At 35.7% G+C, this 25,532-nt stretch overlaps 1 protein-coding gene across 13 annotated transcripts in view; it reads right to left on the bottom strand.

Annotated features, from left to right (window-relative positions):
• The window catches only part of PPFIA2 (PTPRF interacting protein alpha 2), a 346,865-nt gene that overhangs the window by 218,774 nt on the left and 102,559 nt on the right, over nt 1-25,532 (bottom strand). For 2 of the 13 annotated variants that reach the window (XM_069773308.1, XM_069773310.1), the window contains exon 1: nt 22,708-23,124. The exons of 10 other annotated variants lie outside the window; for them this stretch is intronic. In XM_069773308.1, coding sequence (XP_069629409.1) covers nt 22,708-22,788 — 81 coding nt within the window. In that variant the 5' untranslated portion in view covers nt 22,789-23,124. Of the gene's footprint in view, nt 1-22,707; nt 23,125-25,532 lie in introns of those variants that run through there. One more of the 13 variants, XM_069773311.1, reaches the window with a different exon arrangement.

Raw genomic sequence — 25,532 nt, 5'->3', positions numbered from 1 at the left:
GAAGAGGTTTTGTGGGTTTTGGGGTTTTTTTTCACTTAAATAAAGGGTTCAAATAAATTCCTGGAAAATGTCTGATAGCAAAAGTATTGCTCAACCCACTGACCAGTGTCAAGCATTTTTGTGTTCTTGACAAAGGAGACACACCACCTACCACACAACAAAGTGGTTCTCCCATTTCTCTAGCAGAAATGTTTGTAAAAGCTTAGCAGAGTTAGCTAATATTATGTAGTGTATTCTGAAAAAGATTCTATTAGTCTTCTTTCTGTACATGAATAATGCAAAACATTTTGAGACATTAAAATTTTTTAAAAAATAATCATTTGAAATACAGTTTTGATAAAACTATGTTTCTGATAGAGATCCTAGGGAAAAAAACCTGAATGCCTTTGATAAAAGGCAGTATATAAATAGTATACAAATTTTAAATATTTTAAATAATAATATAAATATAATTTTATAATATTTAATATAAAGAAAATCTGTGAAAGTTACATGCTGTAGCATTTTAACATCCTATAAAACAGTAACAGAGAAACTAAATCAAATGTAGCTTTGTTAGCTTAATGTCTTATTTATTTGGTCTTATTGTCTTAAAATAGCACTATTACATAAAAAAGAGCCTATTTTTGACCTCTTAGAGAACCACTTAAGTCAGTTGCAGTTTTCCATCTAGAAAGATTGCAGATAGGTTATTTAATCTGATACTGAAAAAAATGCACCATGGCAAGGGCAAATAATAAGGATAATTTCTAATACCTCCAACCAAGTATATGTTTAGTGTTGTAGGAATATGGGAAATAGAGGTTCTGCATGATTATGGGGAAAGTTAGAGAACCATTATTTGTTTGTAATATCATACCTTTTGTATTGCTAATTTCCAACAACTGTAAATAGCAGGACAATGGAAATTTTTTAAAGGGAATGTATCATAGAAATGAATTAACAAAATGATATATTTGCAGCTTTGGACCTTTGCAGCTATGGTCTATATCAGCCAACGTATCTCATACATTTTATAATTTAAATACAATACTGCCATCAAATTCCAGCATTTCTAAGACTGACAGAGTTAACCCTTAAATCATTATAACTTTAAAATAGAAAGAGAATTACACCAGAATATAATATGTATTTTCATAAAAAGCATAAATATACTATATATTTTAATGTGTATTTGATGAAAATCCAATAATAAATAATTCATAGGATACTAAATCATGGAATATATTGATACAGTTTCATATAAAATTTTATATTAAAAATATTCGGAATCATTTGTAAGGAAGTCATTTATCTTACATATTTCCGTCAGCTTTCCTATAGAGCAGTATTTTTTGTGTAATATGTCACTTACACAGTGAGTAAGCCCCACAAAAGTTGCAAAGCTTTGGGGGCTCATAGTCTTTGAAAACACTGACAATCTGAACAAGACATGCCAGCCTTTATCATTAATCCTTCCTTTGAGAGATGGAAAAGGTTGGCTCAAGTTATTCATTCTGAATACTTGCAACAGAGCTACCCTTACATTGTAGGTGGTAAAACTCTCATTATTATTACCACAGCAGGACTTCGAATTCAAATGTTCTTTCTAGCCCACAAAGCACAAGAATGTCAAAAATTTTTGGACTGTGAAGGAAGCCTAAATTTCTTAAAGTATGTTACCCTTCTATCTCTTAAAAAAAAAATTACATACAAAATTTTAGCTTTTCTTAAGGATATCAGCACATAGGGTAGGCAGAAGCAGGAAAAGAGAAGAGGGAAAGTAAGAAGAATTATATGCCTTCTTGTCACTGCTCTGAACAAAGAAAGAGAAAGACAAACAATAGCTGATATGAAACAAGATTTAATTTGCATTTAATTAGCAAGTTGAGAAGCACAGAGTTCCATCTGTTCTGCTAGGGGCTGCAATAAATACTGTTTCTTGGATTTGTGGGTCTACAAACAAAATCATTCTACTTCAATACCTGATTTGCAAAAACAGATCATTATTTTGTTTTGGAGCCCCCGTTCTCCAGCATTACTGTTTTCTACAAAACAACTTCTTTAAATGCTTCCAAAACTACTTTAAAGAAAGTCACTTACCTGCTAGTTTGGAAAAAACCCTAGATAATGACACTGAACAATTTGTCTTTTATCTAATGGCATGTTCAGGAGAAACCTTTCACCTACAGCTTTAATGCATGAAACATTTGATATCGTGGCAGATCCTGTTCGGTTTTTAAACATTTTCAAGATGCTTGACCTTTATATGGAAGTAAACTGTATTTTTGAACTAAGGAATGTCACAGCTACAGATCTTGCTACATTTCTAATTAGCCTCTGAAGTGAGTCTTCAAGTGCTGCCACTCCATGCTGAAGACAAAGATTATATTTTTACCTACAAAAACCCCTGCACTTCTTTCTGTCTTATATGGGTTTCAGACAGTTTTGGCTTTAAGCAAGGGAGATTTGGAGCCAACTCATATTTGAAATGATAAATTCCATAGAACCCCTTTGACAATGAATTGAATTTTCTATCCCTCTGGAAGTCATCCTTGGCTAATGGACTGTGGCACCTTCTGCATGAAATACTCAACCAGCAGATCCTAAAAAATTCCATTCAGAGGAGTTCACTTGAAATACATGACTTTTAAAATATCTGAGATATTGAGAAAAGGTTCAACATTAATGACTGGAAAAAAAAAAAGATGAAGAACATATTTTCTTATCTAAAGTATTACTAGGCCCATATAATCTCAGACTTTGAATATATGGGGTCAATGTATTTTTTTACTCTGTGACAGTCACTGACCAGTTCTCCTTCTCTTTCTAGACAGTAACTCCCTAACTTCTTTACTAATTTGTTGTTCCTAGATTCAGTAGAAGTCGTTAGACCCTGTAGTTATACATAGTTGGTTTCTTTAGACAACAGTCATTGTTTCCTAGCCCTGGTAAAATATTTTCTGGAGAGCTGCTTATCTAAAGCCATTGCATTTGTTTGCTACAAACTGCCTAACTACACTACTCTAGAACTTAATCATTAAAGATTTCAAGAACCTAGTAGACGATGCAGGTCATAGCATTCGTAAGGTGCTGTAGATCAGTGCTATGACCATCACAGACAGCTTGAAACAGTGAAAAAAAGCTGCAGTTCTCTGGTCTTTCTACTTCTACTTAAGGAAAAGCTTACTTTTCAGAGACAGAGGACAAAAGAAAGTTACCTCTCAGTCCGTTATGCCTGATGTATGCTTTTATTTATTGGATGTATGCTTTTATTTGATGGATGCACTTGTAGAATTTACTATCTTCTTCCTATGATGGATTTCAGGGTGGAATCAAATAGGATGGCAGAAAAGAGCAAATTGGGATAGATTTTAACTTTCAGCCATACTGCATGGTGAAATCTATAATTATTTTTACAATTACACTTTAATAAGAGAGATGATATTCATTTTCCATAATCGAACAGCTCCTTATATATTGTTTGTTCAATAGATCATTACCTGAATTCTGCAGAAATATCTCTATCACTTTAGAAAAGTGAAAAATTCCACTGAATTTTAGTAATAATATGTCTAATTTTTGTTGTTACAAACCTGAGTGTATTCCTTTAACCAAGGAGAAGGGTTTCATTTTACCTAGAGTTGATGTCTGATGTCAGGATTAGATGAAATGTACAAAAATTGAACAAGTGTTCCCTTAAATTCTCTGACTTCTTAAAATCAACCTCTATGGTTCATCTGTTTTTATCCAAAAAAGGATAATACAGCATTTAAAAGGACTGACAATTTTAATATATGGTTCTTATAAAGAATACTCCACCATTATTTATTAAGTCAAGATTGATCTCTTGATGTGCAAACTTTGACATAATTCGTTTTGCTCTGTCTCTCAATTCTTGACAGGTAGGATTATATCAAAACTATTTTGAATATTAAACAGACAGAAATTTCCTTCAGCAATGTAAGCAAAGTAAACATATCGTAGAGAGAGTATTCAAATTTGAAAGCATAGCCAATTCTACTACAAATGTAAGTAAACAGTATTTTTAGATGTGTTCTTTAAAGAAAGATTGATCTAAAACCCCAAACTACATCTGTTCTTCACCGGAAACTCCAGTCTTACCATGGTTATATACATAACATTTTATATAAAAATCAGTGAATGATGTTTATTTCAGTAGAACAAAGTCATTTTTCCATGTCTGTATCACACTCTCTAACATAATGTTAGGCAAGAAAGGATCAGACAACCACACATCAAATCTTGTATCAGCTTATCTTTATCTATTTTTTCAGAAGGTGATGGAATATATATTTTTCATATTCAGATTTGCTTTCCTCCAAGTAAGTATACAGTGAACACACACAGTAAATTTTCATGAAGAATAACCTACTCCTTAAATTTTCAAAATGCAAAAATACAAGCTAAGTCTAAAACCAAAACAAATATTCATTCTCAAGCTTCTGGACACTGCAGGTAAGTTTGATTTGACCAAAAATCAGCATGTAGAAAATCAAAGACACCCATCCTCGGCTGCCCTCAGAATCTTAGAAACAGGTACTTTTAGAGTAGTTTATATCTTTACTCGGTATGCAGAAAAGAGGTTGGTGGAATTGCAAGTAGGTTTAGAAGTCTGGGTAGAGCTTCACAGTACAGATATAGAATATGAAGTGAGATGAACCTTGCCCTGGAAGTGAAGGTGAAACGTTTATATTAGAAAGATGAGTCCTCAGAGGACCCCAAAATACAGACAAATGGAGAGAATCTATATTTCCCTTGACTTCTAATCCAAATTTGTTTCTGAAAAGAGAAAAAGTATAATCGTACTTTCACTTAGCAAAAAATGGGTCTTAGCTGTGCTCATCCATTTATAAAAATTGTACATATAATTGAAATTATTTTAACTCTCTCACATCACACACAAAGACACATATACACTGTAAATAAAATAATGATGACAACAAGCCTGCTAGCGTTCTTCTGGTCAGATAAATTCACAGTTGAATTTTCTGAAGAATCTCAAACCTTAGTTTAGGAAAAATCTCCAGAGCCGTTAATTAAACCCTGTCAGGAAGTAATATAACACTGTTATTTGGAAGAAATTAAGTGGAAGAAAATAGTGGGTTTGACTTTCAACTCTAACACTAGTTTCATGCAAATGTCAGGTGAAAAATCAGAGCTAACATGCCTGTTTTTCCCAAATATGCAGAACATATGGAATGAAAACATTTTTATCATTCCTTCAGTAGATTATACTATCCAGTCATACCATACTGTATACTCAGCTGCTATCTGAATGTATATTTCTGCCATGTTCAATGAGATGTTAAAAGAACTGTAACTATACCAGAACTCTAAGTGGAATAAAAGGAGACTAAATGGTGATAAAGCAGCTGGTACATGAAATGAGTGGGACTTAAATTTGAAAATATCCATATCCTTTTTTGTGTGTGAGAGAAATGCAATCTAATTTGTGATTTGGATCTCACATGCTGCAGCTGCCATAGAAAAGCTTCCAGCATATTCTTCAACCACAGTGAGTCCTTCTCACTTAAGCTTCTCAAGATTGAAATGAATGCTTATTGTCCCCTTGGTAAAATCCTCTCTTTAATAAAAACAATTCATATCTCTAAATTTTTCCTCTTACAAGAACTGATGATCTTCAAAAGACCTAACTCTAGCCCTTTGCTCAATTGCAGAGATCTAGATTTGTTAGGTTTTTGTTTGCTGAACAGGGAATTACCAGGGCTGATTCCATAAATGCTGACTTGCCGAAAGCAAACATATTTGGTCTTGACATATTTATGGAGGCAACCGTGTTGGCCAACATACCTCATTACCTTGTTCTGGCTACCTTTGGGGAAAAATGATAGGCTAAACGTGATTTTCAAGTCTTGCAGGTGCTTAACTGTATACTTAATCCAAATTTTTTCTCTGTCGCTTAATTGCATATTTAGACTTAGCTACAATGGCATTCCTACCTTTTTAGTGAAAGCCGTGAGCCAAAATGAGGGTCATGCTAATATCTCCTTGTGCATCTGGCCCTCGACTCCTCACCTCACAGGTCTGAAATCATTCATTGATGGGTGGTCAGCTAATACATTTTTTTCCTGAAACTGAAATCAAGTATTCAGAAGCAGTTTTCTGAAATCTGGCATTCTATGAATGAATCACAGAGAGGAAACATGCAAACATGTGTCAACTACCAGCTCCAACTATATGCTGACTTTCCCCAGCTTCCTTAAGTCCAGAGGTCTCCAAGAGGTAAAAGTCTTAAGGTGAAGTTTGCTTCATTCAGATAATAAATGGGAATGATGAGAAATAGTTGCCTGGACAGTCCATTCTTTTCTGGAGAAATGGAAGGTAAGCTCTCTCTATGTTCACCAGTTTTCTATACAGCCTTACCCAGTGATATTCTGAAAGCAGACAAAAAGCTGAGGAATAAAAGAGTTCTATTTACAGAGCTTTCAACTAGTCACACAGTGTGGAAAGCCAGTCCTGAACTATGCAAGCATTTCACATATATCATATTCCTACCCACAGGATTAGGGGTATGATAGAGTCCAGCATACAAGGCTAAGCTCCTATTCTGGACTCTATTCCAGTGACATATCAGAAAGCTTCAGTTACACTACCACCAGGACATTAGACTTTTATTAGTGTATGATGTTACTCGGAGGTCACACGATAAGCCTTTAGCTGATTGCACCTAGGCAAAGCAAGACTAGATTGCCATACCCTCAAATTTGTCTGGAAAAACACAAAACTTCTTATGAATAGTGTCAGTAATTAAATAATACTCAACAGTATATTTAAGTGGTCTGTGACAGATAATGACAGCTGCATAGCTGTAACAGCTCATGCTTTCTCAGAGGTATTTTTAAACTCTGATGGCTGAAATCCCTCAAAATTACCAAAAAACCTCTACTCTTTGAGTGCTCCAAAGATTTCTGATGTCCTGCCATTTATATCAGATTCCAAAGTGCTATTTTTTATAGGGAAAAAAAAAATACATTTTTATGCACACATGCATGTATTTGAATTCATCTATATTTATATATTTAGTTTATATATAATTACTGGGGAAAAATATTCCTGTGAAAAGTGACCGCATAAGTACTGCTGTAAGAAAGATTTTTCAAGTGCATTTCTCAAAATTTGCAGGGTAAAGCTTTATCCAGACATTTCAAAATAAAAATCAGAAAAAAATAAATCCTCTATGATATCAACTCACAAACATGCTGGAAGTATGGATCTACTTCATATGGTTTACCTTAAAATACAAAATATGTGTTGTTTAAAAAAGTCAATGTTTTTGAAGGCATAAAAGGATTAATTTACCATTGACTTAGAAACTGCTCCAAAACACTTGTGCTGAAGTTTCACAACATCATTATGGTACTCCAGGAAAAAAAAACCCAAACAATTAAAATAGCAGACAAGTCCTGCAATGAAAGCAGGAAATATTTGAGAGCAGCAATGTTGCACTATGCTACTAAGCATAGTGACTATCCAAACTGAGGTACAGGTACACCTGCAAGTGCCACTTCTCTAAAAAAGTATCTGAGAGTTGCTGAAATAACGATCTTCCTGATTTCACTTAACTTGACATATCATTTTTAGCATAAGATAGATAGGTAGCAAATTTACAAGGCAGACAGGCTTTGGTCCTATGAAGATACACAGATGCTTACAGTCATGGATTAGGAATAACTCCCTTGAAATCAATGGTCTGTCATACAGAGAAGGGAGATTTATAATCTTTTACATTTTTTGCAGAGTTAGGATCTTTATTAAGTGTCGTGGTTTAACCCCAGCCAGCAACTAAGCACCACGCAGCCACTCACTCACACCCCCTCCCCCCCATCCAGTGGGATGGGGGAGAAAATCAGGAAAAGAAGCAAAACTCGTGGGTTGAGATAAGAACGGTTTAATAGAACAGAAAAGAAGAAACTAATAATGATAACACTAATAAAATGACAACAGCAATAATAAAAGGATTGGAATGTACAAATGATGCGCAGTGCAATTGCTCACCACCCGCCGACCAACACCCAGCTAGCCCCCGAGCGGCGATTCCCCACCCCCACTCCCCAGTTCCTATACTAGATGTGACGTCCCACGGTATGGAATACCCCTTTGGCCAGTTTGGGTCAGGTGCCCTGGCTGTGTCTTGTGCCAACTTCTTGTGCCCCTCCAGCTTTCTCTCTGGCTGGGCATCAGAAGCTGAAAAATCCTTGACTTTAGTCTAAACACTACTTAGCAGCAACTGAAAACATCAGTGTTATCAACATTCTTCGCATACTGAACTCAAAACATAGCACTGTACCAGCTACTAGGAAGACAGTTAACTCTATCCCAGCTGAAACCAGGACATTAAGTTAGTGTAACAATTGATATTACAACAGAAATGGGCAGCTAACTCCCCCTTTAAACTTGCATTTTAAAAGATTGATAAATAAGAGCATGGATTTTCTCATGAGCATTTCCTTTGAACTTCTGAATTTCCTTTTCTCCTTAAATGCTTACAATACAGTTGTACTGTACAGAATTGTACAGAATATTATTGTTCTACTAAGCCCACCACTTTTACTCTAAAGATAGAGTCAAAGACCATGCTGGAGTCATGGTAATTTAACTGGGTGATTCTGACTGACTAGAAAAGTGCAAACTTCTCTTTCTCCAGAAAGTAATAGTTGTTTGAAGAGATAAAATCACATTCGTTTTAGTTTAGAGGCAAGAATTAACCTAAGGGTGTAACCATTAGATCTAATACTGCCTATTTTCAGGGTCATGCCACCCCACTTCCTTAGCATAGTTTTTAAATTAAACATGCCCATGCCCACAAATCAGGAGACTATGGGTCCAGTGCTGTTTAGAAAAATTCTTGATATTCCAAAGAACATCAATAAGACTCAAACAGGACCAGGAGCTGGTGTTAGAAGACTTCAATGCACATCAGATTTCTCTGTTTATACAGGAAAGCAAAGAGCTGATGCAAATTGCACCAAAATATAGACTAAAGGTGCGGGAATAGATTTGTTCCTTTATTTTCCCCTTCTAGCAATGACATTTAAAAATTCTTACAGATAAGCATTACATTTAAGTAGAATACACCTACATTAAGAGGGAAGGGCATTTTAAATTAGATAATCTAATCAAATCCTCCACGTGTTGAATAAAAAAGACTAGTCTCTCAGTTGTTGTTTTACAAAGATTAGAGATTAAATTTGACACTAATACATTACTGATACTTTCATGCTTCCAGAGGACTAAGCTTCCCTCCATAAATAGCCTATGAATATTAAAAATTATGTGTAATGAAGGACAGTTGGTTTCAGAGACCTATTAGGAATCTCCTCACAAGCCAAAGGTGAGAGAGAGGATGAAACTTGTCCTGAACCTCAAACCTCCAATGGAGTTGTGCTGCTCAGAATAGGGAAATAAGATGCAGTCTGTGCGTCATATATTGCTGTTCATGGAAGAGCAAGAAAAGAAGTGAGGAACTGTGAGAAATTTCCAACAATAGTTTTGTTCTTGGTTGGTTTTGGTTTGGGTTTTTGGGTGGTTTTTTTCCCTCATAATCCCTGATGATTTACTCTGAGTTTAAGAATGTAATTCTGCATAAAGGCTATTTGGCCTATCTGCTGTCTAACTCCCAAAATGATACTTGACAACAACTGCATACTAATACCTGACCAAAAGTGTGTAGCTTTAAACTGTAACTTGAACTTATTAAAAGTCTATGACAAGAAAATGCCCTATAAGAGAGCAGGCTAAAACCGATGATTATCAGGGAACTGCACCACAAAGTTTGGTGTTTTTAGAAAATCACATAATAAAAGTGTTGAAGATGAATAAGAACTACATAAAGAATCCAATTAAAGGTATCTTTAATAGGCAGCAAAAACAGATTAGGAGTTTTTTAATATTGGGCTAAATGTAAAAAGTAGATCTATTTATTTAATGTGGAAACAGCCAAAATACATTATAATTCTAGTCCACCTGGGCCACCACCCTCAGGAGCTCTAATTCCACAAACGCAAAAGGTGCTGTGCACTACGTAGTGTCCTGCCGAGTCTGAAATGCTAGTAGTGAGAGGGTAAAAGCAAAATGCAGCCAAAAATATGAACTTTGCCTTGTCAGGAGAAAACAAATGTTCATTTATTTAAAATACTGCTGGATTCATTTGCTACACAAAACCTGAATGAATTCCGTTACTTGATCAAGGCAGACTTTTGTGTCAGTTTGCATCTATTTATTTTAGAGAGCTACTGAAAGGTAAGATCACTTTTCTAGAGTTTGTTTGTCTGGAAAACTGGAATCAGCACCAATGAATATTGAATATTGACAAAGCTGAGGCTCATTATTGACTTCAGATATGATCTCTTTATAGTGGCAGAGCTCTGCAAAAGTGAGATTTCCTTCAGGGTACGTACAATCTGGGACAGGCTTTCATATTAGTTATGGTAAGTATTGTCTGCCTTCTAGTCACCAAAGATGTGCTGTGGCAGAGCACAGTATTGGAAGAAAAGATACTTGTTTCTACTGCATTCAGTAGCAGCTGTATTCTGCATATTATTCACTGAGTCACCCTTAGAAAAAAGGAACACAGTAGAAAATATCTCAACATAACTTGTACATTTTGTTTTCTTACTATTCAAAAGGATGTAACAACAAATAGTGACTTCTGAGAGAGAGGGGGAAAAAAAAGAAGCCATATTGAGTACTAAATATGATTATACTATGGTAAATGCAAAATCCAATTAAGCTTTAACTAAAACCCATGACTGATGCTTCCAAAATTACTTTGATTAAGAGAGGATAGCTATTCAACTACTTGCCAGCAGTCTAACTCCAAGAAGCAATTCAAAGCACTACCCCTCTATGATGAACCCATTACAGCTTCCCATCATACCTCTAGGAATTCTCATAAATCTCTTACAAATGATATCTGCAGAGAAGCTTTGTGTGTGCTTGGAAAGATATTATGTTTAAAAATAGAAGTAAAAAGTAATGTTTCTATGTAGCTTTGACAGATTCTTTAGTTTAATGGGTAACTTCTAGTTTGGTGTTCATGCTCCCTACTGACCTGAATTTTTCCTTGGCTCCTTGATTAATAGTTTGGTTAAATCCATTGAGTTTTATACCATTATCTTAATATTAAAAAAACCAAACTAAACAAAACAAAACTATCCCTGATCATCTCTCCGAGATTGTTCCAAAACTGCTCATTCTTTCTTCATTCACTTATATTTGTATGGGAGCTGTGTTAGTTTTATGTATGTGAGAAACATGATGGTGAGTGTTGTATCTGCTGAAAGGAGAGAGGATTGTTTCTTCTGGTACTAAACTGCAAGCTGATGGAGAATTCCAAATTTGGCTTTAGTATCACCCCTTGGTTTATCCAAACTTAAAAATCTTTTGGTCTCTTCTACTGACCAGCTGAAAATTCACAGACCATCTCAAGCAAGGTACAATGTTCCCAGTCTGAGCAGATGAACATACACACTGCTGTCATCAGATCTTTATCTGAAGCACAAAGGTTGATGTTGACAGCTTTACTTCAAGCAATAGATGTGTATATGTGTGTGTTTACTCTAAGTTACTAATTTCATTCTTTTGCTGAGCATAGTTTAGCAGATATTTAGCTTTACATTCCACTGTTCATTACAGTGCTAGCCAAGCCATCCAAGGCTTCAGGCCAACAGAGGTGTCCTGGGTTCAGCTGGGATAGAGTTAATTTTTTTTTTACAGGAACCTGGGAGGTGGGGGGCATAGCCGGGGCAGCTGACCTGAACTGGCCAAGGAGCTATTCCATACCATGTGACATCATGCTCAGTATATAAAGGGGGAGCGGGCCGGGGGGTGGGCTCTTCTTTTCGGTGGGGGAAGTGGCAGAGTGTCGGGTCCCGGGTGGTGAGTAGTTGCACTGTGCATCGCTCTTTTTGTATACTTTTTCATTAGTACCGTTGTTGTTGTTGCAATTTCTTTGTGTTGTTCCAGTAAACTGCCTTTATCTCAACCCTCGAGGTTCCAGGTTTGTTTTTTTCCTCTCCTCCGTCTTCCCCCCATCCCACCGGAGGGGGGCGGGAGGAGTGAGCGAGCGGCCGCGTGGTCCTTTGTTACCGGCTGGGCTGAAACCACGACAAGAGGCCACATACGTTTTCAAACCTTATGAGATACATCAAATCTGTCCAACTGAGCCAATCTAGAATTCAGGTTCACAACTACATGAAACAGAGACTCAATTACTAACCTGAAATAATTTTCTGTCTGCCTACTACTAATACAAAAGTATGGCAAAGAAAAGAGATTTCCACAGCTTAATGTCAAAAAATCTTTTTCTTTGCTTCATCAAAACTGTACATTAATAATTTATTTGCTCAGAAATGTAACATTCCAATAATAATTTTTTCCACATAATATTTATTTTAGTAATAGAGTCCTAAGAAAATAATAAAACACACTGCAAATAGCATGCCTTGAGAAGATTCATCTGAAATGACTGTACAACATTAGAGAGTCAACACAGTCTTTATGAATATAGTTATATTGACAAAGATTAGCTCAACATAGGAAGGCTTATCTTTCTGGACTCGTTCAGAGGACTACGCTCTCGCATAGTACAATTTGGGACTCACAGAACTCAGCCCTTATTCTGAAATGCTCTTTATCAGAGCCTGACATTACAGAAATCAAGTCTACATTAGTGTTTTAGTTTGCATCAGGAGGTCTGAAGCAAATTTCCCCACTGTCTCAACTTGCTTTGGTTTGCATCATGAAGTGATTTCAGAGTGCCTGAACTGAATGCCTCCTGGACGAAATGAAATTGAAAGATGATCTCTGAGAGTGCATCTAATGCTTTCCGTCCATTCCTGGATGTTCAGCCAATGGGACCTAACTAGACCTATTCCGAAATAACCCACCTGGCCCCCAAATGTGGATGATACAGACATCAGATCCTCCTCTTCTGCTCTAGAGATTAACTTCTATTCTGCCACACTACTTACTAAGGGAGACATAAGCACACGAATCCAGATCAAGTAGCTTCACTTACACCTCAGTTAGGCTTATAGCACAAGTGTTCTCTACATGTAATCACACAATGCATTTTCAGTTCCATTGGCATCTCCTCGCCACTCTGGCTTTGCTCAGCACCAACACTGTTATGGCTGATGGTGTAGATAAAGTCATTCCTCACACTGTGCCACCACCATGCATGCAGTATTAGAATACTTAATTAAAAAAAAAAAAAAAAATCAGCTCATACTTTGTTAGACCTATAACTAGAAATAACACATTTCATAGGAACAAGCACTCTTAGTCATGTGAAACTGTATAATTCCTCCTAGTGAAAAAATATAAACAGATCACTTAAATTTCCATGAATCAGTAATTCTAATTCTTTCAGTGGAAATACTGAATCCATATTTTTCTCATTTGCTTACATATTTGAGTGAATCACAATATCAACTGAATTATGTCAGCTGTCATTTCAAAGCAATCCTAGCCTCATAGTCCTCCATAAATGTTATGCTAAGCATAACTGCCAACTGAATATCGAACCAGACAGGAATAGATTAGGCAAAATAAAATTTATTTACTGAAATCACTACTAAGAAATTTAGTATTAAAAATCTTGTAATGTATATTAACACTACTCCATTCAAAGTGAAAATACAATCTATGAATAAAGGTAAAATTGGAATATTTAATTTAATGCTTTTATCACAGTAATTTCCCCCCAATAGACATACCTATAGGTTAATAAGTTTCTCAGCAAAAAAGTTTCACATCACAACTTATTTAAAACCATTAAAATCATGCATTTTATTGCTTGCCTTCAATCATAAGACAGTTCAACATGCCAAGTATTTTGCTTTGTCTGTCTTCATCTGCTTTTTTCCTTGCCTTCAGACAGATGTAAGAAAGAGAAGAAATTTGCAGGTAGACCACCCACCTCTCAGCATCATCAGCTGATGCTGTTGATAATGAAGACTGTATGAATGCTACGTGCATAACAGGTGAGCAACAGAACCTCTTGCCTTACAAATGTATGAACTATGTACAAAAAGACTGTGAGGACAAAATGCTTTATATAAAATAAAGTGAACACTGTGCTAGATAGTTCTAAGTCTAATAAATTGTTTCTATGCAACTATATCTTTCTCTAGACTATATCTTTCTCCGAACGAAAAACCTTTTCTTTAAGTGCTGATACACAGTATTTCCAGGTCTTGAAGGATATCTAATTAGCATAGGTTTATCAGCTGATGTAGAGGGCTACATTTACATTCTTACAGCTGACTAATTCAGGCTTTCAGACAGTAAAAGCTATACTGAGAAGAATTTTGAAGTTGAAGTTATACACAGTACTACAAGCTAGTCAAGGCAGCACTAAAAGCTTCCAGACCAAACACCCTCTTTTACTAAATACCAGGAAGTGGTACCGTCCTCTACTTGGTCCAACGTGTAGCAGATCAAGAAGAAGGAGGCAGTACGATCCGAGACAACTACTAGGAATATATTTGAAATGTACAATGAAATCAGAAAATTACTTACACTCTCCTCCCAGACAGGGATGGGAAAACTTCAGCAGTACTGCATAGCAAGATTGGTAACACTCATCAAGGGAAAAACCATGCCATTTCCAAAAGGTTATCATCACAGTTTATACAGGATGTTCAGGACACCCATCTACAGAGACACAATCTGTGCTCTCAGAACAGGCTATGCCTATATTGTTCCATTTTTCCCTGTAAGGAAAGTTTATTATCCAAACATTCTGCTATCTCAGTTTATACAGGTTGAGCTCAGTTAGGAGAATGGACCAACCAGTATCAAACCCACACACATTATTGTGTAATAACTCTTAGTATTCTTACTATTCTGGAAAATACCAGTAGATTTCTTCCTCTAGTTTTATTTTCTATGAAAATTATGGTAAAAGAAGCCCAGGTTCAGATTCCAACACTGAAGACACTTCTGAAATTGATCCAGAAACATGGTCTCTAGCGATGATTCAGAAACCATATCATGATCCTATTTCTGGAATAGGAGGAAAGCATTCCTATTGCTATTCCTCTGACTGGTCCCCTGCTTTTATTGGTCACATCCACTTAGCTGCAAAAGAAGCAGCAGCTCTGTTTTAGCCCCAGTTCTTCTGGCAGGAAAGGAAAGTACTTTCTGACTCTTTCCTCCATTACTTCACAAAGTAGACTCGACCACACTCTGAATGACAGGAATTCTGCATGGGAAAGATACACTGACTGCTCTGCTTGGTTACTGTTCAGTTTCAACACATGAAAAAATGCTATTATGAGGACAAAATATTTTTGTATGACAGGCAAAAGAAAAATTTACATGAATATTGACTTAAGACACAAAGCCTTTAAGCTCTTTCTATTTTGTTTTACGTATGTATTTTAAGGTCCTGTATTCTTTGCTTACTCTAATTATCATATTTTTGGAGTAAACAACATAATTTACTAAGTCTCTACAACTGAAAAATACTATAGACAGAATTGTTCCATGCTCAATTATTTTCTTGATTGTTTTTTGGAAAGCATGTGTCTGTGTGTGTGCATATGTTTAGTTTTGTCTTGCAGCTTCTGGGGAGAAGGATTAGTTTTCCTGATTTCCACTACCAAATTCATGGTAATTAGACATCTTAGAACCATAATGTTTCTCATTTCTTCCTTAAGCAATGTGTGTTTCCATCCCAGAGGATGGATGCAAATGTATCTATAGATCAAAACGGTCAGTTAATATTCAGTCAAGTCACCCTTCCCAGTTCACTGCATGCAGAACAGCATATTCATAAAAACTATCAGACCATTTTATTGACTGGCTGGAAAAAACCCTATGGAAAATGTGGGGCCATGCACTGCTACTGATTTTTAAACAGGAAGAGGGTATGTGGAGGCAGTTGGGGCAGCTCTCAGCACGATTCCAGCTAAAACTCAGAAGCTAACCAGAAAACAAGTAGCTTTTCAAAGACCCAGAGACTCCCTGCGTCACAGGTGTGGACAGGATTGCTGGTGGTGAGGACACTGTCTTTCATGAGCTCTGATGGCCGCAAATCACAATTCTATGGCACAACAGAATTAGACAAAAGTCCTTGTGCAAACAAAATTATTTCTCTACATACTTAAGGCACAGTAGATTAAAGACTTCACAGTAACACAGTTTTAGGGCTTTTTAGCTGAACACTTAGACAATGTTCTTATTTTCCTGTCAGCCTGAATAATTCTGTTCCATTTTTGGAGTCCAAGTGCCACATTCTCAACAGCTTGGTAAAATGATTAAACCATCAGTATAGCCGGACTGATTAACAAATGCTCACAGTCTTCTCCATTCTAAAAAAAATAAAATAAAAAAAAATTAACAGCACTACCAGATGAAACTTTCTGAAAGCTTATTTGGTGTCACATATTTTAATGTGTAAAATTTTTAAATATTTCTCCTTCAAATTTTTATAACTGTTTGAATACAGAGAACATTAATATTTTGGGGCACATTCAGATTAACACTGCACTAACATGTCTGTATTTGAGCCGAAAAGCTTTAAGTTTGTTCTTCACAAAACAGGCAATAAAAATACGTATCACAGAATAATAATACTAAATAAGAATACGTAACACTCACTTGTAATGTAAGACCAGCCTCTATTGCCATTTGCCATTTATTTCTCAGTAAAGAGCCTGTAAGCATATTCCTCACACTATTTCTCTGAAATTCCTAAATTCCAAAATTATATAAACCCCACTTATACAGCTATAAATATTTCCAAGCTATTTGCAATGCAAATCACTTTATTATTGTCTCCTGCCTTTGACACTGCGCAGACTTTTTAATGATTTTTTTTTTTTGGCTACAGGGTAAAGCACTGGTCCAGCATTACTATTTTCTGTCACTGTTAACATGTCAAAAGTCTTTAAAAACACCTCACTGCCAGCCCTTCTGCCACTGTTATCATTTATATTCACTAACACAGCTTTCAAACCTTCTGAAGTCTACAACAACCTACATGATATGTACCACAACTTTTTGCACACAAAACCAATTATTCAGTTGACTCCTGTTATAGCTGGCCTTTTACTGATGTTTATGATCATTACTGATACAAGTTACCAGTTGGCTATGGACTCGCAGCTTTCACAAAGAACAAGTCTCTAGTACTTTTACATGATGTTTCTAAAAAAACATACTGGGCCAGTCAGTTAAATGAGAAGAGAAAAATCTTTATTTAGGCAAAACTAAGGGAGAAATCCTATGCCTGGCATAGGGTTGCTGGAAGGAGCTGCCCACATGCTCAGCCAGCAGAAGGGTTTGAGATAAGATCAGATTCCGCAGTTCTTCTGTGAACCAGCTGACACAGCTCTGAAAGTACACACAAATTTTTGGCCCTATTCTGCATGTTATATATGGTATATTTTCTACACGTGCAATTAAGTCTGCATAGAGTATGAATAGAGTCATCAAATACAGATTTTACAATAATTTTGTAGTGGTATGAGTGATCACATCAGATAGAAGGTGACTAATAACCTATCTCCATCACCAAAAATATATTTTTTTCATAGAACTGGGAATTTCTGCAAAGAAACTCAAAAGCTGTTGTCTTTGATATTAAATTATATTGCATAGAAATATGTGAGGCAACAAAATAGTCAAAAAGAAAAGTTATGGCATACTAAGCAGAGTAGCATGGCGTACCTGCCCAAAGCATAACCTAATGATAAATGTATGCTAGTAAGTGCAATTATGAAATTTAACAAGATACTTTCTCTTGTAGGAAAGGTTTTTTGTTTCATTTACTATTTCCATATAAGAAGGTACTTGAAAGAACAATAGCATTACTGAAACATTAAAACTACAGGACAGTATAAAACAGACATTCTGGGTAAGTATACAGTTCATTTAAACTATTAATATAGGAACTAATAGGAAAATTAATGAGTGCATCTAGTATTTCTTACAGGATATATTTTTCTTCACACAGCTTAAAGCATATTCTGTACCGGAAAGTAACATTTTTGTTTGCATTCTGTTGTTAATTCACTATCATTGCAGTGTAACACTTAGTTGCTAAGAAATAAAAACCAGTAGTAATCAGCATCATGGTGATAGATATGTTTTATGTATAGAAACGTTTCCCAGTTTCCCAGTAACCCAGTTTCAAACCTTCCATCAGCAATGCACTTTTACAGTAGTTCATAGTGTATTTACATTTTTATTTCATATGAATATTTTAGGATTTCTCTGCAGGTTTTGTAAGAAAGTTGTTTTATTTTTTTATAGACCTTCTGATCATCTGATAACTTTAAAAAATTGCTTCAACCTCCCAAGGTTTCAGAAAAGACCAGGTCTTACTTCACTACTTGTTAGCAAACAGGAGTATACTCTAGCTGTCCTAAGAGTTCATTTATAAACCACAAATCTCATCTGACTATAAAATAGGCTAGTATTGCTTGCAAATATTTGAAAGTTTGTGTTTAACATTTATGGAAACTGTTACTATGTACTGCTGATTTCAAAGCTAAAGATGCAGCCAGTTCCATGAGACCCCAGGTACCGCTGCAATTTGAGTGTGCTTGTCTCTCTCTACTGCACATGCCTAGTTCCTAAGTTCTGCCTATTAGCAACTACTTTTAGCCCTCATGTAGGTCTGTGCTTAGATCTGCAATTTAGATGTGTGTTTAGCTTAATAATTGAATGTTACAAGAGTTAAAAATACTGTTCATATAAATATTTCAGTTGTTTTTCTTTTGCAAAGAGGCTGAAACAGAAAAAAGGCTCTTTCAATTTCAAATTCTGTTGAAATAAATATCGTGTACAATGTGAAGATATTTTGAATGTTTAGAAGTTGTGCAAGTTAGTATTCACATGTATTAGTGTAGACAACCAATACAAGAAAACGAAAAATATTTACTGGATATGATAAACACCGATGTAAACTTAAGTTGCTTTTAAATGATCAAAGCAGTATTACACAACTTTCAAAAACGAAATCTGAAATTTCAAAATTACTTTGTGCTATGCTTTCACAAAAAAGTAACCACCCTCAAGTTCTCTATAAAAACAGCTTGATTAAAAAATATTTTTTCAGTGCATTAATGTTTTCCATTTCATAAACAATACCCAAGTTAAAAATATCTCCTTTCTAATCCAAACGTTTCCACCTTTATCATTATTTTATGCAAATAACTGCTAAATACAGTGAAATACAAGACTAACCAGAGAGCAAGGCCATGTTACTACTTGGACTTCGATGTTTACAATGTTCATGAAAGATACATGCTCACTGTGGGACTGCTGGCAAACTAATTTATCCACATAGAGTAGCAGAAATATTATCTTTTTATCAAGCTTGAAGACAAAAAGAAAGAAAATCACTGCTTTCTGTTATAAAGCTGTAGAAGTCTGCCAAGGTTGGCACAAGCAAATTGAGATGAAACAGAGATATTGAAATACAAAGCACCAAACTTTGGTATTGCCGTGGTTATTATAAAGCTAAACCTTGTTCATAATAGCATTACAACTCCTCCCTTTCATACAGTATGAACTTCTTTATATGACCTCCTCTGATACAGTTTTCTATTTTAATTGCTTTAATCAAGCACAGTCTAGGGATCAAAGCTTAAGCATCTTTTAATTATAGCAGGTGGTTCAGCAAATAAACTGAACCAAATCACGCTTTTAACATTTGCAGAATTTCAGGACAGATTTCCTGAGCAGAGCAAAGGTACTAGGAATTTCATAGCTTCTAGACAGTTGAAAATAGCGATGTAATGTTCAAATTCCATACTTTTTCTGAACACTAGGTGTCCCAGAGGAAAAAGAAGATAAAAGAAAAAGTGGAGAGAAGGGGGAAGTGAAAAAAACTGTTTATTCATTCTGTGTCACTGCAGGTGAAAATATAATTTTAAATGTTGCAATTAGTTGTCAAGAAATTCCTTGTTAATTTCATCTACTAAAAATAAAGTTCATCAGGCAAGAAAATCTCTGAATTTGAAAATTTATGGTAGACTTCTAATTTCAATTAATGCTCGCTTATAAAGTGAACACATTTTATAAAGTTGATTTTAAAGCATACTATTCAAAGCATTTGATTAAGATCTTAATAAATGCTCAGAAACTTGTAGAGATATCCACTAATTATGATTCTCCCCAGCCCAAGTGCTCTGCTAGATGCATCCCTGTATGGCCAGTCCCATTCCTTGGCCCATAGAGGCCAATTCAGTCTTATTTCCTACAAACATCAGTGAAATGCTGATAATAAAGTTACAACTTGCACACACACTTTGTGCTTCTTTCAGTACCATTTTTGTTGCTGAAAGAATTAATATGTTGCAGTTTTGAATCAATGTATAATTAATTCAGCTGCTTAATCATTACATCAATGTACAATTAATTCAGTAGCTTAATCATTCATTACCCTCCATCAGTCAGAGTTCAGGCCCTCATCTCACAAGTTTTGTATTGTTCAGTTTTAAACATGCCAGACATTGGCTTTGCTAAGATTATTTACACACCGTTAGGTTAAATACCAGCATATTTCAAATTAAGAACCATTAAGCTGTCCCATAACTTTGCAAGCTACTTAAATGAAAGAGATTCTCTGTCACAAAGAGATCACAATGTAACATATAGAAACAACAGAATAGGTAAGAAAGCAAACAGTGAAAGTAGTTTAAAACAGAAAAATTAACAAGAGTCATATAAAGTCCTTCTCAGCAACTATTACATGTGTAAGCAAAGACTGAAGTAACTCAAGAGGGAAAGACAAGATACCACAAACATGGTGGTCAAAAGCTAGGAAGCAAGGAATGACAAAGGAAGCCAAGGCAAGAACTGGAAAGTTGCTTCACATATCTTTCTTTATACTGCACATAGGTAAACAAATAAATAGAAAAAATAATTTTAAAAGGGCATCACAGGAAAATACAGCATTTCTGTTGTTGACTTTTTTTTTTAATTTTGGGGAGATTCTTTTAGCACTGATAGCACCAAGCCATTCTAGAACACGAACACAGACTGTCCTGAATTAGCAGCTTTACATTCCAAGGTCATTTAACTCTACATTGCTCACTAAAGTATCCAGAACACAACAGGAAATTCGGTTATATTTCCCTTTTATCTATTGTCCCCTCAGCTTAAAAATCAGTGGAAGAAATAATTTTTAAAAGAGAATTTTTTTAATGTGGGATAATGTCTACAGTAACCACAGAGATTGCTAGTAGCAACAATACAGACTGTGAAAAAATTATATACTTCATTGTTAGTGCTTACTTTCATAAAGTACCACATAATAGTCAATTTGGTATCACAACCAAGCATCCTAATTTTAGTGACTTTTCCAACTTGACACACTCAGAAAGAATACCTGACGTCAGGAACTGTGTTTAAGAGCATAGCTACAGAAGGCTGTACAGAATATTTAGATGTCAGTGTGTGAAAAAAGTAGTCATGCTGTAGAGGAACAGGCCTGGGGCATTCATGTCTCTGAATCACTGCCAGGATCAGCAGATCGTCACTGTTAGGAGGATGCCACTCTTTCTGCACAGCCCTCAACTATCATTTGACATCACTGTAAGAAGGGCAAGACAGTACAATTAAAAACAATGGATTAAAAGAAGACAAGAATGAAATGCAGTTATTGGACCCAAAGAATGGGGTACCTGTATTTTGTTAAAGAATTTTGCCACGCATTTTATCATCAACTTTTAATTGCCTCAGATTGTTTGCTCTGGTAGCATACACAGGATTTATTACATATTAAAGACATCACTCTACAATAGCATAAAGTAACCAAAAAGACAAAACCGTTACATGACCAGGAATGGGAAGGTTATTTAAATACTAACTGTATCAGAGGCTGAGCTGAAAAAGCTATTGCCACTTTAAGTAGTGAAGTGTTTGAATTGCCCTGCAGGGCTGGAGTGCTTTAAGGAGCAGCTGGGGCAGGGAGGTTGTGGGTTTTTTTAATTATTGTTAAATCTTAATGTAAGATTACATAGTTTTCCAGAGCCAAGGCACTGAAGATTTCTTTTAAATAAATGCTACTGAAAGCTGCTTGTAATTAGACTGGTTTGCACATTAGAGCATATAATAAATTCTTACCTTTAGCTAAGCACACAAGCTTATTTACCTGAATGAGGCAAAACTTGGCTTAAAACTGAGAATCTTAATAAACCTAACAATAGATTCTGCTGTTCTATCAATTGCACATGTATGATTACTATCCACATGAATCAAATCAAGCATCAGCTAGCATGAAACTACATTCAGGATTAATATAAAAAAATCCAGACAGGTACAGCATACAAAGTTTTAAAAATATTTTTTTCTATAATATGAATTTGCAATTTCTGATAATGCCAACACAGTGCTTATCTGAACTAAACAGAAGGACAGTGTGTGTCTATCTAAGGAGCTATAAATCTAATGAATTGTAACATGATAATATTATTGGTAAAGACAATCAATAGCAAAATCATTGTGAATGCAATTTTATGTTTGTTTAGGAACAATTTACATGCTGATTTTTTTAAGGCAGCAAACTTACTGTAATGATATTGATTCCTTACATATTTTCTCCTACCAATACAAAACTAATTAACACATAAGCTTCTTAACCTATTAGCTACTCTTACTCAAAGTTTACCTATTGTTTAAGTACCTAGAAAAATCCTTTCGGTTTTATTGAAGTTCTCTTACCTGAAAAGTATAAAACCGGGTCCCATTAGGAGGATGCACTTTAGGAGAGGCAGAGACAGTGTTCATATCCAAGAATATCATTTCTGGTCACACACACAATACAATCCACAGAGCGCTACAGATGCAGAGTAGAGTGCTAAGCTCGGAGATAAATCCTTTTATACATTTAGGGAGGCAATCGTACAAAATGCAGTCTGCCCCATCCGTTCAGACGTATAGTGACAGCGCTTTGAATTCCCCACTCCTACATCTGTGAGCTAAACTGTAAGGTCGTCACTCCCTGACCTCTAGCTCAGCTAGCCCTTCAAAATATGCACAATGAATAAAAATTAGAAATGCCGAAGAAAGGAGAGCTAGAACCTACAGTACATGGAGCTTGTGCAGAATCTGGCAACGCTTTGGACCTGCCCATCTGTTCTCAGTGATAATCACCTCCCTCCACCACAGCCTTGCAAAGTGATTATGCTAAGCATCCCAGTTAACCAATAACACACAGTTTCATTTCAAGCAAGCGTGCAGAGTGAAAAACAGAGGACCTCTTCTGACTAACCTGAAGCATGCCTTGTGTTCAGTTTATAGCTGTATTTGATAACAATGATAATTTTATCATTTCAGTTGCTGACAGCTATGTTAACACACACCAACTTGCTTTAAATAACGTGAAGGTGGTTTTTTTGTTTTGTCTGCCTTGTCTAGATAAAAGCAACAGTGTATTACTCTCCAAATTAGTATTTTTTATATTCCTTAATTTTTTTTGTGCTACTACAGACTGCAAATAGTGGGAAATAAATATTTGTGACACTGTTTAGAGAGCTACAGTCAGTTTAAGTATAATACACATTATAAGCCTCTGTTTTTTCATTCTTTTCTAATTCTTTTTTCTCATCTTCAGTCTGAATGTCTCTTTAGGAAAGGTTTACCTAACATTACTAAGTATAAGGTTGAAATTTTATTCTGAACCTTACTATGCTTCACAAAGCTATAGACCTACAGTTTAGCTCATTAGCTATACACAATATCTTTTTTAAAAGTTTTTTTTTAAGGTCAATAATACTTGTGAACACCTGCATTGAACATCCAAAAAGCATTCATTGCATTTTTTCTTCACATGCAGATCATTTGAACTACATGAAGACATTAAAGAAAGTAATATTCAAAGAACTTGACACCTTTTAGCAACAAAATATAAGTGTTCCATCTACAAAAATTCAAAAGTAGTGTTTCAGTAAAGGGTAAAAAATGTAAAGTGGTTGGAAAACTAACTTTACATGTGCTGTCAAGCACTCTGTATTTTATTCATAAGGTTTAAAAGAGAGACAGAGAAACCACTTAAGAAATGGTACTTTCAAAATGAAACTTGTCAAAAATCTAAAAGCCTGGTGAGTTGCCAGGCTGCCTCTGTTTTTTATGCTGTTTTATCTTAATGCTTTTAGCAACTGAAGATAATACAGCTAAAGTAAAATGACTACGAAAGGAGTTGGGATAGATGCAGAGATGTCTGTCCGTCTAAATGTGTATGCCAGTGTGGCGCATACCACAATAATCATATTTTGTAAGCCAAAGAGAAAAAATCCTCTTAGATCTTAGTCGTGTCTAACAATTTCTTATGATTAGCACGATATTGCTTCTATAACATTTACTGTCTGGAACATTTTCTCGAGACCTAGATTTCAGATTACAGATTATTCTCCCCTCTTTGAGTTCTCTTCCAGAAGACCTACATGGTGGTATTAGCAAAGGGGCCCCTCAACTCATCAAAGGAAAGATATCAGATTGTTGGTAATCTGAATATACAACCTTTTATTCTGAGCTGATACTTTCTTCTTTATAATCTACCTACCAAACGTGCTATTTCCCTGCAGTGCAATGAATAAAGTTTCTTTTATGGACACTTAAGGTCATTTGCCCTGAAAGATGACAGAAATTTACCTTTTAGTCTCCTCACCAAATGCATAGTTTGAAGAATTCATGTGCAAAATCCCACATACATTTCTCCAATAAACAATTACTTGCACTGCTAAATAACTGTACCTATGTCCTGGTTTCAGCTGGGATGTAGTTAACTGTCTTCCTAGTAGCTGGTACAGTGCTATGTTTTGAGTTCAGTATGTGAAGAATGTTGGTAACACTGCTGTTTTCAGTTGTTGCTCAGTAGTGTTTAGACTAGAGTCAAGGATTTTTCAGCTTCTCATGCCCAGCCAGGGCACCTGACCCAAACTGGCCAACAGTGTATTCCATACCATGTGACGTCCCATCTAGTTTAGGAACTGGGAAGTGGGGGGCAGGGATTCGCGGCTCGGGGACTGGCTGGGTGTCGGTCGGCGGGTGGTGAGCAATTGCCCTGCGCATCATTTGTACATTTCAATCCTTTTATTACTACTGTTGTCATTTTATTAGTGTTATCATTATCATTATTAGTTTCTTCTTTTCTGTTCTATTAAATCGTTCTTATCTCAACCCAGGAGTTTTACTTCTTTTCCTGATTTTCTCCCCCATCCCACTGGATGGGGGGGAGTGAGTGAGCGGCTGCGTGGTGCTTAGTTGCTGGCTGGGGTTAAACCACGACAACCTATTATGTTGAACTCCTCTTGCTTCAATTTTCACAACTTTTTAATCCTCGTTTCTACCAGAGATATAGGAAAATGAGTTCATCTTCCCATATTGGCATTTGCTAAACCTTAAGCTAGTGCATTCCTAAAAAAAATATTGTCAACATCTTTAAGAAATGGTCCATACCAAAGTTAAACATAACTGCTCTAGTGACAGTCTCAATAATGCCCTCCATGATCATAACACCATTGCTGTATTTTGACTTGCTGGTTCCC

This window comes from Haliaeetus albicilla, chromosome 28 (assembly GCF_947461875.1).
Source record: "Haliaeetus albicilla chromosome 28, bHalAlb1.1, whole genome shotgun sequence".
NCBI lineage: Eukaryota > Metazoa > Chordata > Aves > Accipitriformes > Accipitridae > Haliaeetus > Haliaeetus albicilla.
The sequence above is the reverse complement of the archived record's forward strand: the minus strand, read 5'-3'. Positions and strand labels throughout refer to the sequence as shown.